At 41.1% G+C, this 18,932-nt stretch overlaps 1 protein-coding gene across 1 annotated transcript in view; it reads right to left on the bottom strand.

Moving 5' to 3' along the window:
* THSD7B (thrombospondin type 1 domain containing 7B) overlaps positions 1–18,932 on the bottom strand; it is a 216,094-nt gene that overhangs the window by 178,022 nt on the left and 19,140 nt on the right. The window contains exons 4-5 of the mRNA XM_035130631.2: positions 18,282–18,437; positions 15,733–15,930 (exon numbers count right to left, since the gene is read on the bottom strand). Coding sequence (XP_034986522.2) covers positions 15,733–15,930; positions 18,282–18,437 — 354 coding nt within the window. The remainder of the gene's footprint in view (positions 1–15,732; positions 15,931–18,281; positions 18,438–18,932) is intronic.

Genomic DNA, 18,932 nt, shown 5'->3' with positions numbered 1-18,932 from the left:
AGCAAGGATTAGTTGTGGTGCTTAAGGACATTCTCCCTCAGCAGGCAGAAAGTAACTTTGATGTCAGTGGAGAAGATGAATGTATCAGGTGATGCTCTCTTAATAGAGGCCAGCATAGGAAGGATTGCTGAGCTGTGGAAAGTTCAGCTCCCATTTTCACACACTTGAATTAGCCTTGGCACTGTCAGCCAAGAATATGTATGAAGATGCCAGTTGATAGTATGCTTTATTAAAAGAATCGGTGAAGGTCTCACATATCAGTGGTGGAAGAATACATACTTTGTAGCCATAAAATCTTATGGAAACCCCTGACATTCCTAGTTAAAATGATATCTAATGGCAGGGCTGAGGAATCCTTATACTTTAGATCTTTGAAAGCTTCTCCCGGTTAGGGCAGAAGTAGATTTGAGGAAGAAGGAATTGCTAATCCCATCATTACCTCCTAACATTGATGTGTACAAGAGTGGGTCCTTAGCTCTTCTTCCATTCAGTTGTCCCTCCAAACTATTTCTTGGCTGGTCCCCACCCCTTCACTGCTTACCCCCCCCCCCCCCCACACACACACCCTGACAGTTGCAAGGCCAGAACATAAGGTCAACAGAAGGAAAGAAATTCTAGTGAGAATCAACAGGCAAGGAAAGGGATCTGTGTCTCTTGCAAACACCTCTCTGCCCACGCATCACCATTAACTAGCTACTACGTGTTTGGGAATTTCCCAGTGAAGAGAATATGTGCGCCCTCAATGTAGTCAGTGCTGGACAAGCTTCACCAGTGGTCTGACTCTGTGGTCTGACCTTAAGGCAGCTTTATATATCCATAAATACTATTAGTTTAATCCAGGGTAGAGGGTTTTTGTGGATATATGTATAGAAACTGCGTAAGAAACTGGGGTCCCATTAATCTATTGTTGGATTCCAACCGACACCACCTCCAGCATAGTCAATGGTCAGGAATGATGGGAGTTGCCATCCACCAACATCTGGAGAGCACAATGTTGGCTATATCTGCTGTACACAGATAAAGGCTCAGTCCCTCTCTGTGTACCATGTGTGTGCAGCTGCTCCCTCCCTCCCTATTCTGGACCTGCACACACATAGCTGTATTAAAAAAAATATGGTAGTAGCCACCAGCTGTTTGAAAAGGTGGCATGATATAGTACTGCCACTTTCCACTCTCCCTGAACAACTGATTGGTACTATAGGTACCGGTAATTATTTGAGATTAGATAGGAAGTATCATGCCATTTATCTCCTTCATATCACTTGTAAGCATCCACCAAATACATAATCAGAAAATAAACTGTGTGGGAATACAGATGTGGTGCTCTGTTTAGTCTTAAGTTTTCTTGTGTTGCATGCTTTACTTCATTGAATGAAGCAATAATTACTATTGGCACTTACAGATATTACTATCTTCTGATCGGTACTAAGTAAACATGTGAATAACAGTACTGTATCTTCAATCTATTTTAAAGTGACAGAAGATCTATTTAATATTGAGTTATTTCTAAAACTTTGAATACTAAAGCTTTTGTAGATTGACTGAGTATCTTCAGTCACCTGGGATGGCAACTTGGATGATTTTTTTCCTGAATTGGCTTGGAAGCACTCTACTTTAATAAATGCTAAAGTTGTTCTACATGTGAATTCTACTAAACGTATCCACTTCAATGCCATAATGAACACAGTGTTAAGGTGACCTTTATCACCAATACTAATCTACCTGGGTCAAGCACTTTTCAAAGACTTTTACACACTAAAGGTTATGTCTGACTTCCTGATCTTTGTTAGTTTCATAATGCTCAAGCTTTCATCATTTCAAAACACATTCAAGGTAAAAAGTAAGGGTGGGGAGGGGAGAAAGGATTTTTGCTGTACTGAAGCAGAGTTCTTAAGCGTTTGGCTTTGAAAGTGTGTACCCTCATATTAGGACCATGCTGAATATTTGCAGGCTAACATTTGCAGTGCAGTTTCAGTAGATCATGTTTTCAACTAAAACAAACAAACAGCATTTTGTTGGTGGATAGGCTCTATGACAGGCATAAGCAACCTTGGCTCTCCAGATGTTTTGGAACGACAACTCCCATCATCCCTGACCATTGGCCCTGTTAGCTAGGGATCATGGGAGTTGTAGTTCCAAAACATCTGGAGAGCCAAGGTTGCCTATGCCTGCTCTATGACCTCAGCTAGCCAATCAGGGTGCATGTCATGTAACTGCATCTTGCAGGAAGACAAGCACATCACTCTGTATGAATAGACTTCATGATAATTCCAAGTAGTGCCTGCATACACCCTTTCAAGGAAAACAAGAGTATCACCCAAAAGACAAAAAAACTTTCCCTATGAAGAAGAGTTACGTTATGCATTGAATGCATCAGGCATGATAAATATTTGAGGTTCTCCTCACTTTGTTCATTGACCTTATGAGTCAATCTCTATACCAAGGCCACACATCTCCAGTGGCAGCTAAGGCATGACTATCACTGCAAATATAATAGAAATCATATATCCTGCTGTGAAAAGGACTGGGTTGAAGTCTTTTATAGTAGCTATTCATATTTGTGTTGGACTGATGCGCTTGAACACATCAAGTCCAAGATTACGCACCTGACTTTACATTTAAATTACTTATGTCTAATGGATCCTTATCTTATATTCCAGTGTCACCTACTCAGCCATGAGGCTCACTGAGTGACTTGGCCCCTCTCCTTCTGTCCCTTGCCTCACAGGAGGATGGTAAAATGGACAGGAAGAAAGAACCCTTAATGTGACTCCAAGCTCCTCAAAGGAAAGGTGGAACAGAGATGCAGTCTATAGAAATACATTTGTCCCATTCCATCACTTTTAGTCGCAGGCATGTTAAAGAAATTGATCTGCTGCTGGGGGGGGGGGGAGAGACTAGCAAGATTCTTCATGTATTCAAGGCAGTAATATGTGTACACCAGTAAGAAAAAGATGATGGTGCTAATAATTAAAAAGACTGAAAGAACTGACAGTATACGTCTTAGAAAAGCTGGATCCTCTAAATCTGATCAGCAGCTTCGAGTCCTAGCAGCAACCACCATTTGACCTAGGAATAAAGCCTTCATACTGTTGATGACAATAGACTCAGAAGGTGAGGGATTAATTTTATGTCATGGTGATATTAAGAATGTCAATTATAAACCATCATTCAGTTGTGAGCCATATATTTAATATATTCCTACTGTTGTTAAAAAATTCATGAGCTCATTTCGATCTAAGCTAGGAAGCCACTGGTTCCAATAAATGCAAAGGACTAAATGGACCTTTTGTATTCCAGTAGCTGTAGAAAGGTTGCCATGTATACTTTATTAACAATCCATTATGGAAAGTAATTTGGATTTTTTTAATAGCACATTTTAAGGGAATTGTTTTGTTGTTGTGTTATGTCTTTTGTGTTTTTATACTGTAAACTGCCCTGTGATATATGTGTGTGTTTGTGTGTGTGTGCAAATAATAATAATAAATATTATTTTGTTCCATTTTAAAAATGTCAAAATATGGATTTTTCACCTCTAACAGTAAAATGTATGACTTATGTAAACTTCTGATTACAAGAACCCAGCTGGTGTCAATGACAATTTGCAACAAAGAGAACACACCTGTCTATCTGTGTGAGAACTGTAGTCCCCAAAGAATAATGGCACAAGACAAAAGAAAACAAAGTCATACAGTTAAACAGCTAAATACATCACAATTAGTATCTGACTGCTAAGGGCCCCCAGCCACCCTGTGATATAAAGCCTCTCTTTCTACTACTGGCAGATCACAGCATCAGACCTTAACAGGTTATCACCTTGTTGACTGTGCTTTCCTTCACTTTGTGTTAGAATTGCAACAGGATGCTGAGTGACTGGTCTCTGCAGAACATAAGGCTAACAGCATCCTGAAATTCTTTTCTTTCAGACAGCAAAAAGTCTTAACCTCTGACTAAAGCAGTTTATGAGATTTATTGGCTGCAAAAATCACCTCACAGCATGGGGGGGGGGAAGGAGGAGGAGGATGGAGGAGGATGGAGGAGGAGGAGAGGGAGGGAGAGAGGGAGGGAGAGGGGGGAGGGAGAGAGAGAGAGAGAGAATAAAGAAAGAAAGCAATCCAGAGTCAGGTTAAGACATGGGCATTCTCTGAATGGATTTTTGAGTTCTCACTGCTTGTAGCTGCCTAATAGTTACATTAAAATTTCAGGTTTAGGTGTTTGTTTTTTGAATTCGGGGGAAAAAAAGACTGTCTCTCACAAAAAACACCATCTAGCTTAGTAGTGTCCATCCAGCTCTGTATATCCTACTTCACTGACTGGTAGTGACTCTCCAGGATTTCGGACAGGAGTTTCCCCCAGTCCTTCCATGATATGCTAAGGATTGGACTTGGCACCTTGTGTTCTAAGCGTACTATGGCCTTCCCTATTACACAGAAGTGACAAAAGCTTACAGTTCAGCCCAAGCAGTCTCTAACTGAATCCAAACATCTTTAAAAACTAGCTTTAAAAGGTAAAGAAAAGCATCACATAGCCAAAAGTGTCTGAGTTCTAATATCCATTCCTCCAAGGTTTAGTTTTAGGCGTTCTGTGGCATTCCCCCTTCCGCAGGGGTGGGGGGAACTATTAGAGAATGTTCTGCCCTCAGAGAGTGATGAATCCAATTGGTTTTGAGATGGTTCTGGGAGATTTTCTGGCTGATATATGGCTGGCCCACCCTGCTAAAACCCTGGTTGATCTGTGGAATACGTGGATGACCAGGGCCACTGATGCAATCACCCCTGAGTGCCCTCTTGCACTTGATAACAGAGCTCTCAACTGGCTGGGAGGTATGGAGGAGGTGGCCACAAGAGAACAGACCTTTCTGGTGTTAGCTCCCTATGTGTCGAATGCTCTTTGTGAGGATTTTAGGTGCCAAGCTACGACTTTTCTTTTTGCCCAGGCCATTGGTTAGTTAATGTTGCTTCCTATGGTGGTGCTCATCTTTTAGTGGAATGGATAGGACTTGCTCTGGATGAGCACTTTATGTATTTTGGATCCCCACTGCTTTACTCTTTTCCCAGTTTTAAATTGTTTTCATATGTTGTTGTTTTCATTTTTGGCAAGCCATTCGGAATTCCTTCACTGTCAAAAGCAACTGCAAAATATTTCTAATAGTAATAATAATGTATACATAAAGACAAAAATGTTTCACTGAATTCTACCCCAGTAGAGTAATGCTAGAAATGGTCTATCCTATTCCAGATTTATTATAGCCTATCTCAGGGGCCAGATTCAGGTGCCTACCAGGTAGTAATCCATTTCCTGCAGAGGCACAGCAAACAAAGATGTTCCTCTATGGACGTAAAGTATGTAATATGTGTTTTTCATGCAGTGACTCAGTTTCTACAATTCTTTCCTCTTCTAATCTCAGTAAGTTCAGGGAGAGGAAGCATTGTGCAAAAAGAAGTCCTTGCACAGCTTCCACTGACAGGACTCATTAGTGAATCTTGCCCATCATTTTTAACCTGTTCTAAATATGACAAAACTAGGAAGTAATTTCAGCAGTTGATCAATGTGTTGTAATCTTTTAAATAAAACAAAAACAAAAAGCTAGCATGAAGCCTTAAAAAAGGGGGATTAAAGTGCAACATTTTTTGTTTGCTTTTGGCTGAGCATGCTTTCTGAATCCATAAGCCTGTCTGAAAACTCCCAACTCTGCCTTTAAACTATTTCTTTTTTTCTCATAATCCCAGTATTTTAATCAGATCAAATTGAGTCTCTGTTAAAAGGATAATAATGGTTCATTTTTCACACAGCAAGAAACTGGTTTTCATAAATGTTCATTCCTCTTAATACATACCAGTTAGTATCACAGCAGAGGCTCTCTTTGTTGACCTTAAATATAATCACAGCAAAATTTAGGCATTCTGCTTCTTTTATGTAAGCTATTACTGCAATGGGAAGACATTCATAAGCTTGAACTTGTACTTGGCAAAGAGTCATATTCTTACCCTCATTTATTACTAGCTAAGGCATTCATTTGCATTGGCTTCTATGGCTTGTATGAATCTGAAAGAATGTGAAACAAAGAGGCTACAGCAAGGCATCTCCTTTCTTGCCCTTAATAAACCTACATAGTAATGATGCCATGACAAGGACAGAGCAGAACTGACAGCACAGACTGCTGTCTAGAGCTGAGAAGCAGAATTGGAATGGGGACCATGGTCTTGCATTAAGGCACCAGAAAGGGGAAACTATTTTTGGATCCCACGAGTCACAAAACTGCACAATGGCTCATACATTAAAGTGGCTAATAGCTCAGCTATTGCAGTAGAAGTCTCATTGTTATAACAAAGCAGATGTTCTCTCCCCCCCCCCTCTCTCAAGCACCCCAAGCAGTTCTGCTCTGAAAGTTTTGGTAGAGCTAGAAATTTTTTCATTCCATTTCATCCAAATCCTAAAATAAATTGTGGAATACAGAATGGGTTCTACAGTAGACTATAAGGATTCTCAGAAAAACAGACTCACATCTACTCTCAAATGTATTGACCACCTATCCTGACATTTCTCCAAATGTTGTGAAGACTTCAGTCAGCCACAGCTAGCATGGTCAGTAGTAAGGGATGATGGAACTTTTGATTCAAAACATAAACAGGGTGCCATGTTGGGAAAGGCTGGCCTGGACTGATTGGTTGCAGAATGTCTTCAGAACCTACTGTTGTTGGCCTGAGAGTTTCATGAGCAAAGGGGCCCTGGAAGTCTTCAGAAAGAGACATACATTAGTGAAAACTATTTTAGCATTCTCAACCACTTTTCTCAGTCTTGCAATTTTCTTCTAATTTATGCCACAGGACTTATTTTGTCTGATTAGTCATTTAGATTTTTATTGAAGCTGTTTATTATCCCCAAGTAATCTTCTTTGTTCTTAATTTTATTTCTTGCTAGGTAGCACAATATCAAAAAAGCAAATTAGCAAAGGACTGTGAGGGAATTGCAACAAAGCAAAATGCTGACTACAAGGGGCAATGATAGATAAGGCTTTCATTTTTTAATAAAAAAAATCATCACATATAATCAGCTTATGGACACTGTCATTATCTGATTCACTCTAAGGAAACAGTGGGATGGATAAATTATTATTTCCCCCAAAACAATATGTAAGTGTGTAATGAATTGATTGGAATATTTCATGCCTGCTGTATAATTTTTTTTCCTAATCTTAAGAAATACGGCAAAACAAAATTAAGATAAACAGTGGTGTAATTTCTAGCATTACCAATTTATCTATGATGCTATTTAGTCTTTGCAAAGTGTAACCTAGTATTTTCAAGAGAGGAAAATATCTGTGCTTTGATGACATAATTAACTATTGTTTTATTGTTATGGGAACCTACCAGAGCCATGCGCTGATGTGCTGCTTCCTCCCTCCCCTCTTCTGGTGCAACCATGATGAGGATCTGACGCTTTGACTTCTGATTTGAATTAACCACTGTTGAACATTACCTTTGAACTGTAGACTATGGTTATTGTTAAATATAGTTTGTTGAAACAAGGGAGCTTCATAATCCATGGTTTGAAGATTATTTGTTTCAAACAAACCATAGTTAAGATTAAGATTAAAACTTTTTTTTAAATACAACCTAGAAACAATTAGAAATAATCACATAAATATGCAAATAGAAAAATTAATCTGTTTTATATTATATAAAACAATACAAATAAACTTACCTCGTTTAATTAATTTAATAGATTAAACTAAACTAAAGAGAGTGGGGAGTTATTATGTATTTTGTGTTTTTATCTTGCATTTTTATGTTGTGAACCACCCTGAGATCTGCAAATGGTGTAATGATAATAATGATAAATAAACAAGACAGAATAATATAAAATCAAAAGTAGAACAGAGACATCACCATGTTCAAGCCAATGCACCTGCATCCCAAAGGTTTGGATCCAAGTCTCAGTCTTCAAATATCCAAGAACCTCATCCCATCTCTCATCTGGGATGGGATTCTACCCTGGCTTTTACCCAGAGATGCCTTATGTCCACCATTACCATTAGCTCTTACCCCACATGGAAGCCAATGCTATCTCACCAAGCATCATACGTTCATCCAGGCTGCGGACCTTCAACAAGGTCTATGGGGATTAACACCCTTGCCTTTGCGGTAACCTACAAAAGGTTTATTTTTCTTTGGTCTTTCCCCTTCCAGGTTGCCTCACCATGCCAGCACAGTACATGCCTTTTAAGATGTTTCACTGAAGGGATGCTCCCCACCAAGCCACCCACTGTCAGGAGTGTGTGCAGGAGCCAGGCCCTGTGACCAGTAGGGCTTCGCAGGACTGGAGCTTTCCTAACTTTGTTCTGAAGAGGCAAGGCGTGGCAGCACAGGTGAGGCCAATTGGTAACTCACAGCACCTGGGATATAAGGTCAGCATTTCCCTTTGGCTCTTTGCCACAGCAACACGCTTCCTGCCTTGCTGCATTTGGCTCCTTGACTCCTGCTTCCTGACTCTTGGACCCTTGGCTTCCTGGCTCCCAGACTCCTGTTCCTGCTCCCACCCCGTCGTCTTGCCCCCAGTCCTCAGCCAGGACTTCAACCGCCCGTAAATCGGACCGTGACACCCACTGTGTCTGCTGTCCAGCTGGAGCTTACTGCTTAAATTAAAGCACTCCTGCCAGAAAAGGATAGGGGAGACAATGCACAACTGAGCTGTCAGACCACCTGCATGTTTCCTAGCTTGCCTCTAAACCACCAGTTCAACACACCTACAGAACAAGAAAGGCTCAAAAGTGAGTTCAATCTCATGTCACCAAAACACCACAGAAATGGCTTGTTTCATTTGCTACTACAACAGCTAATATGCCACACTGGTTCTGTTTCATGTGAAACTATTACTAATCCAGCAGTGAGCATTTAAGAAACAATTGGCTATAAATCTAACTTAATATGCAAAGCTTTTACAACCATGGGTACTTTCATTTTATCCCTGTGATAACATATATAGTTCATAGCTGCCAAGTTATCCCTTTTTTTAAGGGATTTTCCCTTATGCTGAATAGGCTTCCTCACGAGAAAAGGGAAAACTTGGCAGCTATGATATAGTTTCAATGATAAAACAACAACAACAACAACAACAACAACAACAACAACAACAACAACAGAATATTATTAAAGGCCTATCTAGCCGAATACAATTAGATCAATCTTACTTAAATAATATAGCTAATGTGTAAATTTCTCTTCTGTGCTGAGTATTCTCCTAAATTAGGTTAATCAGGTCCAATTCACTGGATATCTGTAGGTGGATGGTGGCGCATCATTCATTCTCTCTCAATTGCTTCAGTTCTGTTTCATGAGCAGAGCAGATCATTCTTCCAAAGACAATCCACTAGCAAAACTTACACAGTGTCTTTAAGGAAAGGTACATCAGTCTTCAAAGCAAAATTAAAACCTCAATATGTATCTCTGAAACAATCCCTCACTACAGCTCAGCCTTGGTGTACTAAAATGTATAACCACTTAATGCAGCTATAATGGGATTGAAAGTTTTATTTGACCTGGCAAAGCCATAGTGCTTTAGAAGAATGCAAGAAAATGCAAAACCATTGCAAATTAAACCACACAGTTGACAATGAATTCTGGAATCAGAAAATTAAATAATGCTCTGCTATTATTTCCTGAGAGAGAAACCATAAAACACAAATGAAGTGCAGGTTAGCTAAGCAGACACATCTGGCACGCAGGCAAATATTAGTGAAAGCTTTTGTGGCTTTACCAACATTATCCACTTAAGAGGGTAGCTTTTTAATGTAGCTCAGTATGCATTACTAAAGGGGATTTGTTGAGTGATTTTATTTGATAATTTTGAACTGGTACTTTTTATGCTATTGTTAGCCACCATGAGCATTCTTGTGAGTGAGATGCAGGGCAGAAAGATACAAACACACACTGTATAAATCAACAGTAAAGGTAGAGGGACCCTGACCATTAGGTCCAGTCGTGACCAACTCTGGGGTTGCGGTGCTCATCTCGTGTTATTGGCTGAGGGAGCCGGCGTACAGCTTCCAGGTCATGTGGCCAGCATGACAAAGCCGCTTCTGGCGAACCAGAGCAGCACATGGAAACGCTGTTTACCTTCCCACTATAGCAGTACCTTTTTATCTACTTGCACTTTGAGGTGCTTTCGAACTGCTAGGTTGGCAGGAGCTGGGACCAAGCAACAGGAGGTCACCCTGTCACAGGGACTCAAACCGCTGACCTTCTGATCGGCAAGCCCTAGGCTCAGTGGTTTAACCCACAGCGCCACCCGCATCCCCTTAAATCAACAGTACTTCCCTTCAAAATACCTGCAAGGAACAGTCTAGAAAGAGGGCAGATACCCATTTCTCCCATGGGTGGCAGAATAAACAGAACCAGTCCTTTATTTTAAAGGACCAGCAAATACATGTATCACTCATATTTCAAATGCTCATGCACATGTGCAAATTGATCATCAAAGATTAATTACCACCAAGATAGCTTCCATAGCTGCCAAGGTCAGCTCTCACACATTTTTCAATTCTTCATACATTTGACTGTCAATTACGAAATGTTTAGCAATCAAGTGATGAACGTGTATGCATTTACCAGCCCTTATTCTCTACAAATCACAAATGGCTAACCTGCAGCCATCCATATATTGTTGGACTCCAACCCACATGATGGGAGTTGCAGTCCTGCACATCTGGAGGACCGCAGGTTCCCCCACCTCTGTTCTAATGTATAAGGAAACCCTCCAGCTCCTTTGAAAAGAGTTGCCACTTCCTGATACTAGCAAGTCCTGCTTTGTAGTTCCTAGGGGCCTCCTTTTGGAATGTTTTCAGAATCTCAGAACAGGAACATGGACTCATTTTAGCTGGGATCAGGACACCCTCCTAGTGTGTCTGGCTAGCCATAAAGTACGTAAGCACAGAGGGAGAGGGGGGGGAGAGGGGGGTAAGCAGAGCACCCATATCTGTCACTTTTTTTAACACTGTTGCTCAAGAAGCATTACATTCACCATGGGATAAGATACTTGTGTACAAAATAAAAAAAATCCTTCAGTAGCACCTTAAAGACCAACTAAGTTTTTATTTTGGTATGAGCTGAAGTGTGCATGCACACGAAAGCTCATACCAAAATAAAAACTTAGTTGGTCTTTAAGGTGCTACTGAAGGAATTTTTTTTTATTTTGCTTCGACTCAGACCAACACGGCTACCTACCTATACTTGTGTACAGCTAATTTATTGGGCATATCTTTACTTTATTGGAACTCCATTATTGGAATTCCTGCATTGCAGGGGGTTGGACTAGATGGCCCTTGGGGTCCCTTCCAACTCTAAGATTCTTGACATAGTCTATAGTATGTTCTCATAGGCATTCGATGGAAATATGTGACAGAATTGAACAAGAACTCACTGCAGAATACCATGGCGTGCTCCACACCAGTAGCAAAGATATCAGTCAAGGGCTGTGTCTACCTGGAAGATTTACAGCTTCCTGGGCTATTTATCTTTACATTGCTCTGAAAGAGAGGGAAACATTATGTTCTCACTCTCTTACATCCACTGTGTACTGAGATTAGTCAGAGGACTAGTAGAGCCAACATTACTGTTGCATAATTAGGATGATAAATTCTACAGTCTTCATTTGCCCTACTGGTCTCAGCAGGAGCAAGCTGTGTGTGGACTGGTGGAATGGGCAGAAGTACCGTATTTTCCGCTCCATAGGACGCACCTGACCATAGGACGCACCAAGTTTTTAGAGGAGAAAAACAAGGGGGAAAATATTTTGCTTTCTTGAATTGTCCTAGGCATAGCAGCCAACTCCTAGAGGCATAGGTGCCTTTGCCCCCCCCAAAAAAAATAAACATTTGAGGAAGCTTCTTTTTCAAAGGGGGAAAGCTCCATTTTTTAAGGATCAGCTCAAAGTTGTGCAGCTTTTGTTGCAAATGGGGAAAACCCCGTGGGGGGGGGGGTCAGCTCAGAGTTGCACATCTTTTTTGCAAAGGGGGAAAGCTCCATTTTTTAGGATCAGCTCAAAGTTGCTGAGTTTCCTTGCAAAGGGAAAAAATCCTGTTTTTATGGGGTTCAACTCACAGTTCTGCAGCTTCTTAAGGAAAGGGACCCATTTCTACAGTTTCCAGACAGATAATCTAATCAGCCAGTCACATGTCTCCCTCTGCAGACAACAACTGAGGCCTAGGCAAGGGGCGAGGAGGTGGCAGGAAGGGAACTAGCTCTCTTATCTCCCTCCCTGATCTCTTGCAATCAGCTGCTGAGCGGGTTCCTTTCAACGGGCTCATTTCCTCTTGTTAGCCTTTAGCGTTTTCTTTTTTTAAAAAAAAGCACGATCTGCCTTTAGCCCCTGGGCAATTCAACTCCAGAGACCATGCATTCGCTCCATAAGACACACAGACATTTCCTCTTACTTTTTAGGAGGAAAAAAGTGTGTCTTATGGAACAAAAAATATGGTAATTGCTGATTTTTGAGCATGTCAACATCTAAAATAAGTAACATCTGAATAAAGGTCTATCAATTCTAGTAAATTTACTTTTTAAAAAAGAAAAACAAACTTTTCAAGGAGTATCCCAGACTTGCATAATAGTTAGCCATGCTGCTGTTTTTAATGAGTCAATTGAGCTGAACATGCCCTGAGAAATCTTTCCAAATTTAAACAGGACAGGCTTAGAAAACAAATGACCAGCTACAAAGGAAATGCCAAATTGAATTCAAGAGGTCATTTCCCACAACACTTGGTGCAAAGGAAGAATGGTTTCAATCACAAACATCTTACTTCCAACATACATTCCTAGCTTTTTGTACCCATTATGCAAAAGAACTATGAACATCTTTCTCCCCCACAATGACAGAACTAAGGGAGAAACTGGAAACATCTTTCACAATTTGTAATGTGATTCATTTGAATGAAAAGCACCATGGAGATATAAATAAATCAAACTTAATTAAAATCATGTCTAAGTGGTTCCTCCTGCTCTGTCCCTGACCTTTGCCATGCTACACAGAGAAGGTCTGCCTAGGGATTCTGGATTCTGGTTGCATTTGCTTGAACCCAAGAATGCTCTGCATGCTTTATCAGGGTCCCTGACAGTGGGAAGAGTTCAACGATACTTTGAACAACTTGGAGAGGGAGGTTACACAGTAACTGAGCCCACTTGATAATTAACCTCATTTTTTTTCTTCTCAGCAGCATTTCTGCTGTGGTATTAACTCCATGTCGTTAACGGTGCTCCTTTATTTCAAATATTTGTATCAACTTGGCAGTTTCTAAAATTATGACACTATTCTATATGTTTAAAGACTGAAGGATGGTCTATAATACAATCCTGTGATGGGACTACATTGACCTCATCAGAAAATATGATGCTTTTGGATGCATTTAAACCTGCCGGTAGGAAAACACCACCCACTGTTTGTTTGCACATTTCATATAAAAATGTATGCTTACTAATTATTAACAAGCTGTAAGCTGAACACATTCTAGACTTGAAATGTTGCTAAGTAAACACCACATTACTCAACACAATGCTTTCATTTACATCTCATCAGAATCATGTAGCATAAATCAACTGTTGCAAGGCAACAACATATTCCTCGACTACACTTTTGGAAAAGCTGTAGTAAGGGTGGGGGGAGGGACACAGAGAGTAAAGTTTTCAGAAATGCCAAGGGGCAAATTCCTTAATTCATATTAAATAGTACTATTTATTTAAAAGATTTCTATTGTACCATTCCACCAACAGGATAAAATGAGCAATGGATATAATAGCCCAAGGAAGGTTTTTTGCACGAGGAATGTGGTGCATGCTCATTCACTTGCATGGCTGGATTACTATCAAACCACAGTTTGCTATAACTATGGTTTGAGGTCTCATTATAAACCAGGATTGCAAACAATGCCTCGCTGGCATTCAGAAATGTTCCCTACTTACAGCTTAGTAATTGTGAAACACCCCTTAGGAGCAGAGTAGTTCCTCTAGTTGTTTCACTTTGCTTGTTGTTTTTTGTAGTTATGCCCAAGCCAGAACGAGAAGTCTATCTTTGGTTCTAATACAGAGCTGTATTTAAATTTGCTTGCCTGACTGAATGATCTCTCTCCTTGTGCATGGTTCTGGGGACTCTCCTAAGCCTCTCTGAAGCAGATGTGAGGAAAGTACTGGGGAGAAGATGGGAGGGGGGGGAGTCCTGTTGTGCAAGTGGAACTCATTCTGCTTGTGCAACTACTTAGTTTAACATGGTGCAAAATCCCCAGCCCTGTTTAACTGACTAGCTGTGAAATTATTGCAAGAGCATAGTTTGCAATCCTGGTATGTAGGGAACAATCAGTCCATAGTTTCCTTTGTTCAGAGTTCCCAGCAAGTCACAGTTTGACAAACGAGAAAGTACTGTATTAAGCTGGGCATGCAAGGTGAAGGAACATGCCTGCTATTTGGTGTCAAGGAGCCTAAGTGTTGTGCAGTCATTTACTCTGATGAACAGGTATATGCTTGGGGGGGGGCACAACCACTCCACTTTGTAGGAAAGGAGCTTGGAACCAATGGCTCACCATCATCCCTGATCATTGGCCATGCTGGTTGGGCGTAAAGGGACTTGGGAGTGAAAAAACATCTGGAGGGCCACAAGTTCCATCCCTGTTCAGTCAGGAAAATAATCCCCTTCTTTAGGTGCACTCTCAAGAGTCTCACTCTCAGACCTAACTAGTGGTCATTTTCTGGACTGCAGAACTATGAGCTGACCACATAGCCTAAAGATGCTCATTTGACCTCCCAAACTGATGGAAAGGCAGCAGGCCCTCTCTTCTAGGTTAATCTGACAACTCACTGCGTCAAGTAACAACACAGACTGTCTCCACCCTTGCCTCATCTCAACTCATACCAGCCCTGCTTCATTTTTCCCTACCTCATCTTTTCAAAATGATATCCAAACTATATACCTTCCATGCCCACCTTTGGCTCTAAGTTTCTGTTTGCCTTATCAAGTATCTGATTTGTAAGCATGCATCCTGCCTCTGGTCCACAGGACAAGTGCTCTGCCTGTGCTGAATTCAGATTCTGTGGCCGCCTGTTGAAAGCTAGGCAACAGGCAGCCACTGTGGGGAATATGACACTGTTTCATAAGATTTTCCACAAGCCCTATTCAGACATTCAATGCAACATTTGAGACACATAAATCATGTCGGGGATGCAGAGCCATATGCAGTTATTCCACACTTAATGTCTGACATGTGTCATCCCTACTTCTTCCACAACCACATTTCTGGAAGGGGGATCTTAAATGCATTCTAAGGAACATGTTTAAGAGGTTCCCTGTAACAAGAGTTCTCAAATGCAGGGAGAATTGTAAGCACAATGATCCAGAGATAGGAAGGATCTCCATTCAGACCTTCTACTGAACATGTGAAGAACGTTTGAAGCTGTAGTTGATGGAACCATGACATTGGGGGTAGAGCTAGTGTGCACTGCCTCCCTGCCCCCTTAACATGCTTTCAGGGTAGGATACCGTGTTATAGAAAGTGACTGGAAGCATGAAGTATTTACAGATCTCATTTAAGACCAAAAGCCAGAGCATGATAAAGCCATAAGCTCTGGGGAAATTCATATCCTATTATAAAACTGGAAGCCTTGCATCATGGAATTTTGCTTAATGCACAGTTCTGAAATCTTTTAGAATATGCAAAATATATTTAAGTAAAGTGGAGTTTGTACCACATACCCTTGTAGTTCTTGCATACAGCATGCTGCACACGATTCCCTTGTCCACATATTCCATTATAAGGTAAACAGACTCCTTCTGAAGTGACCCACTTGTAACACACTGGGTTTTCACATGGAATAGATTCTATCAAGTGTGGGCAATTGCCAGAAGTGCCCATGGGTTCCACAATGATGTGTCTTTGCCTCATTTTGAAACCTAAGAGGGGGGAGGTACAAAAGTGATAGCTAGGTTTCACCTGATAAGGAAAGAAAGAAGTTACATAAACTGATTGCATAACTTCCAAATTACAGTCTGTCCAAAGAACAAATACAGTGGTACCTCGGTTTGCGAACACAATCCGTTCCACGGAAGCGTTCGCTCGCCCACCGAGGTATTCGCTCGCTGAAGGCACGCATCTGTGCATGCGCAAAGCGCTGATAGAGCGCTTCTGCGCAGATCGCGTCTGCGCAGCCAACGCAGAGGGACCCGGATGTAAACACTTCTGGGTCCGCGGCGTTCATAAACGGAGGTTTTCGTAAATGGAGGTAGTCGTAAACCGAAGTTCCACTGTACCCCTTTAAAAGTATTATTTGTAGTTGTGTTGTTGTGGTTTTCAACATGTGCCAAGCTGCATCATGAATGCTGCAAAATGCCCATGCTTTGGGATTACATGAACGAGCCTTAGGCTCACGCACACCCTCCATCCCTCACATTCTCTGATTCCTATCACAATTTCTGATCCTAAAACAGTTTAAGGCAGGCGTCCCCAAACTGCGGCACTCCAGATGTTTTAGCCTACAACTTCCATGATCCCTAGCTAACAGGACCAGTGGTCGGGGAAGATGGGAATTGTAGTCCAGAACATCTGGAGGGCCAAAGTTTGGGGATGCCTGGTTTAAGGTATAGGAACATGAGTTCCCATGTATTCAGCAAATTTAGAAGGGGGGAGAGAGTGGATCCACTATCTACCCCTCCCTGTGTGCCGGTGTCACCCCACCCAACGCCAATTCCCTGCTGGTTTCACTTCCAAACTTTTCATGCTGAGTGTGGAAGTCTATTCAGTGGTAGTCTTTCTGAACCAGGAGCCCTGTGCAATCTGGGTTCTGCAGACAGACTTTTGAATATGTTCAGCTGACCACAGATTTTTTAAAAAACAAAAACAAAAAACCATTCAGACCTTCACATTCAACACATGAAGGTCAGCAGTGAAAAGGGAAGGATGAGTACAGGAGGGGAAGAGAGCATATGCAATTCTGTGGCCCCTATATGAGCTCAGGTTCTAAAGCAGGCATCCCCAAACTTCGGCCCTCCAGATGTTTTGGACTACAATTCCCATCATCCCTGACCACTGGTTCTGTTAGCTAGGGATCATGGGAGTTGTAGGCCAAAACATCTGGAGGGCTGCAGTTTGGGGATGCCTGTTCTAAAGAGACCTAAAAGCTTGCCCGTGGAAATAATTAATTACAGTACATATTCTGCATTATGAAGCAATTAAGGAGCTGATATTCCGCAGTCTTCATATTCAGCCAAACATATTGCTCTGCTTTCCTTTTGAACCGCATCAGCATCTGGCCAGCCCAGGACCTCCAAACACAACTGCCTGGGCTTAAGCCTCAAAGAGGCCTCTTCAGTGCTGCCAACACAGCAGCTTGACTTCACCCCTGGAGGTCCATTCCATTGTCCTCTCAAGACAGATGGATGCCAACAATTAAAGCCTGTTGGATCAGGTCAGTGGCTCATCTGATCCAGCATCCTGTGGGAAGCCTACAAGCAAGATCTGAGTGCAATGGCACTCTCGTCTCCTGCAGTTTCCAGCGACTGGTTTTCAGAAGCATACTGTCTCTAACAATGGAAGTAGCCATCATGGTGAGCAACCACTGAGCAGCCTTATCCTCCATGAATGTGTCTAATTCTCTTTTAAAGCCATCCAGGTTGGTGGCAACAATTGACTCTCATTGGAGCAAGTAGCATGGTTTAACTATGAACTGTTTTCATTTATTCATCTAGTACAGTACAGTGTTGTCTATGCCACCAATCAGTAGCCTCTCCAGGGTTTCAGACAGGGGATGTTCTCAAACTTGCCTGGAGATGCCATGGGTCTGTTTATTTATGTATTTATTTAACAGAGTTTATATACTGCTTTGTTGTGAATAGAGCCTGCAAGAAGTTTACAAAAAGATTTAAACAAAAACCAAAAAAACCAGTCAATAGAAGACAAAACAGGTATTTAAAAATATTTTTTCCACACGAAGCAGATGCTATGCCACTGAATTACAGTCCTTTGCCTTATGCAGTTTTACATTCTAATATAATGACCCAAATAGTTATGAAATTATTTACATAGTAAAAATAATAATAATCAGGTTACACATTTCGGGCTGTGATGTCCATTGGTATCAATAAGCTGTGGATAAACTAGCAGTCCCCACCCCACAGGTCTTTAAAAACACACTAAAAATGATTAATTATAAATCGAAAGTCAGCTTTTATACATTAGATTCATCCAGTTTGATAAGTTCCCATTTTGTAATGTACAAAAAGCTGTTAGAAAGTAGTTCAGAACGCACCTTTTTTCCCTTGATTATCTTGGCAGTTTTCATGAATGCAAGGCCCCCATCCCAACCAGGAAGAAACCAGGCATTCAGGAGGGCATGGGATATTGCACAGTTGGGAAGCCGGGGGAGCAGGAGCGAGACACAGCTTTTTGTCAACAGGTCTAGCCACTTAAGGAAGGAAGAAAAAGAAAACAAGAGGGAGCAAAAAACACAGAGATTATTCCTTCAAATTGTGGAGTGTTTTGCAATGCAGAACAAATATATTTTCAAGCAATCATCAAAATTATTTCAGAATCCAAGCTAACAACAGTGTAATCAGCACAATAATTAGTGTCCCTGATGCAATTCACACATACAATGCATATAATCACTTTTTCTTTACCAGTCTAGCTGAGTCCCAAGAGTAAAGAGCTTGATAAGGAAATATGAGGTGGAGCAAGATGGGTTGTTGTTGTTGTAGCCTCAGTGACTGATGGAGAGAATCAAAACGGACGGAATCTAAAACAAGGCACTCGCATAGTCTGAAATGCCCTAATTACTTTAAGTATTTATTCACAAACATTGAGATACAAAGAGATATTGGTACAAATGAATGCAATTAATTTCTAAAGTTTGCATCCAGTTATTGCACAATAAGGAAAACATTTCTGATTGTGGAAGATG

Source organism: Zootoca vivipara, chromosome 1, assembly GCF_963506605.1.
Source record: "Zootoca vivipara chromosome 1, rZooViv1.1, whole genome shotgun sequence".
Classification (NCBI taxonomy): Eukaryota; Metazoa; Chordata; class Lepidosauria; order Squamata; family Lacertidae; genus Zootoca; species Zootoca vivipara.
This window is presented reverse-complemented; position numbering and strand designations above follow the sequence as displayed.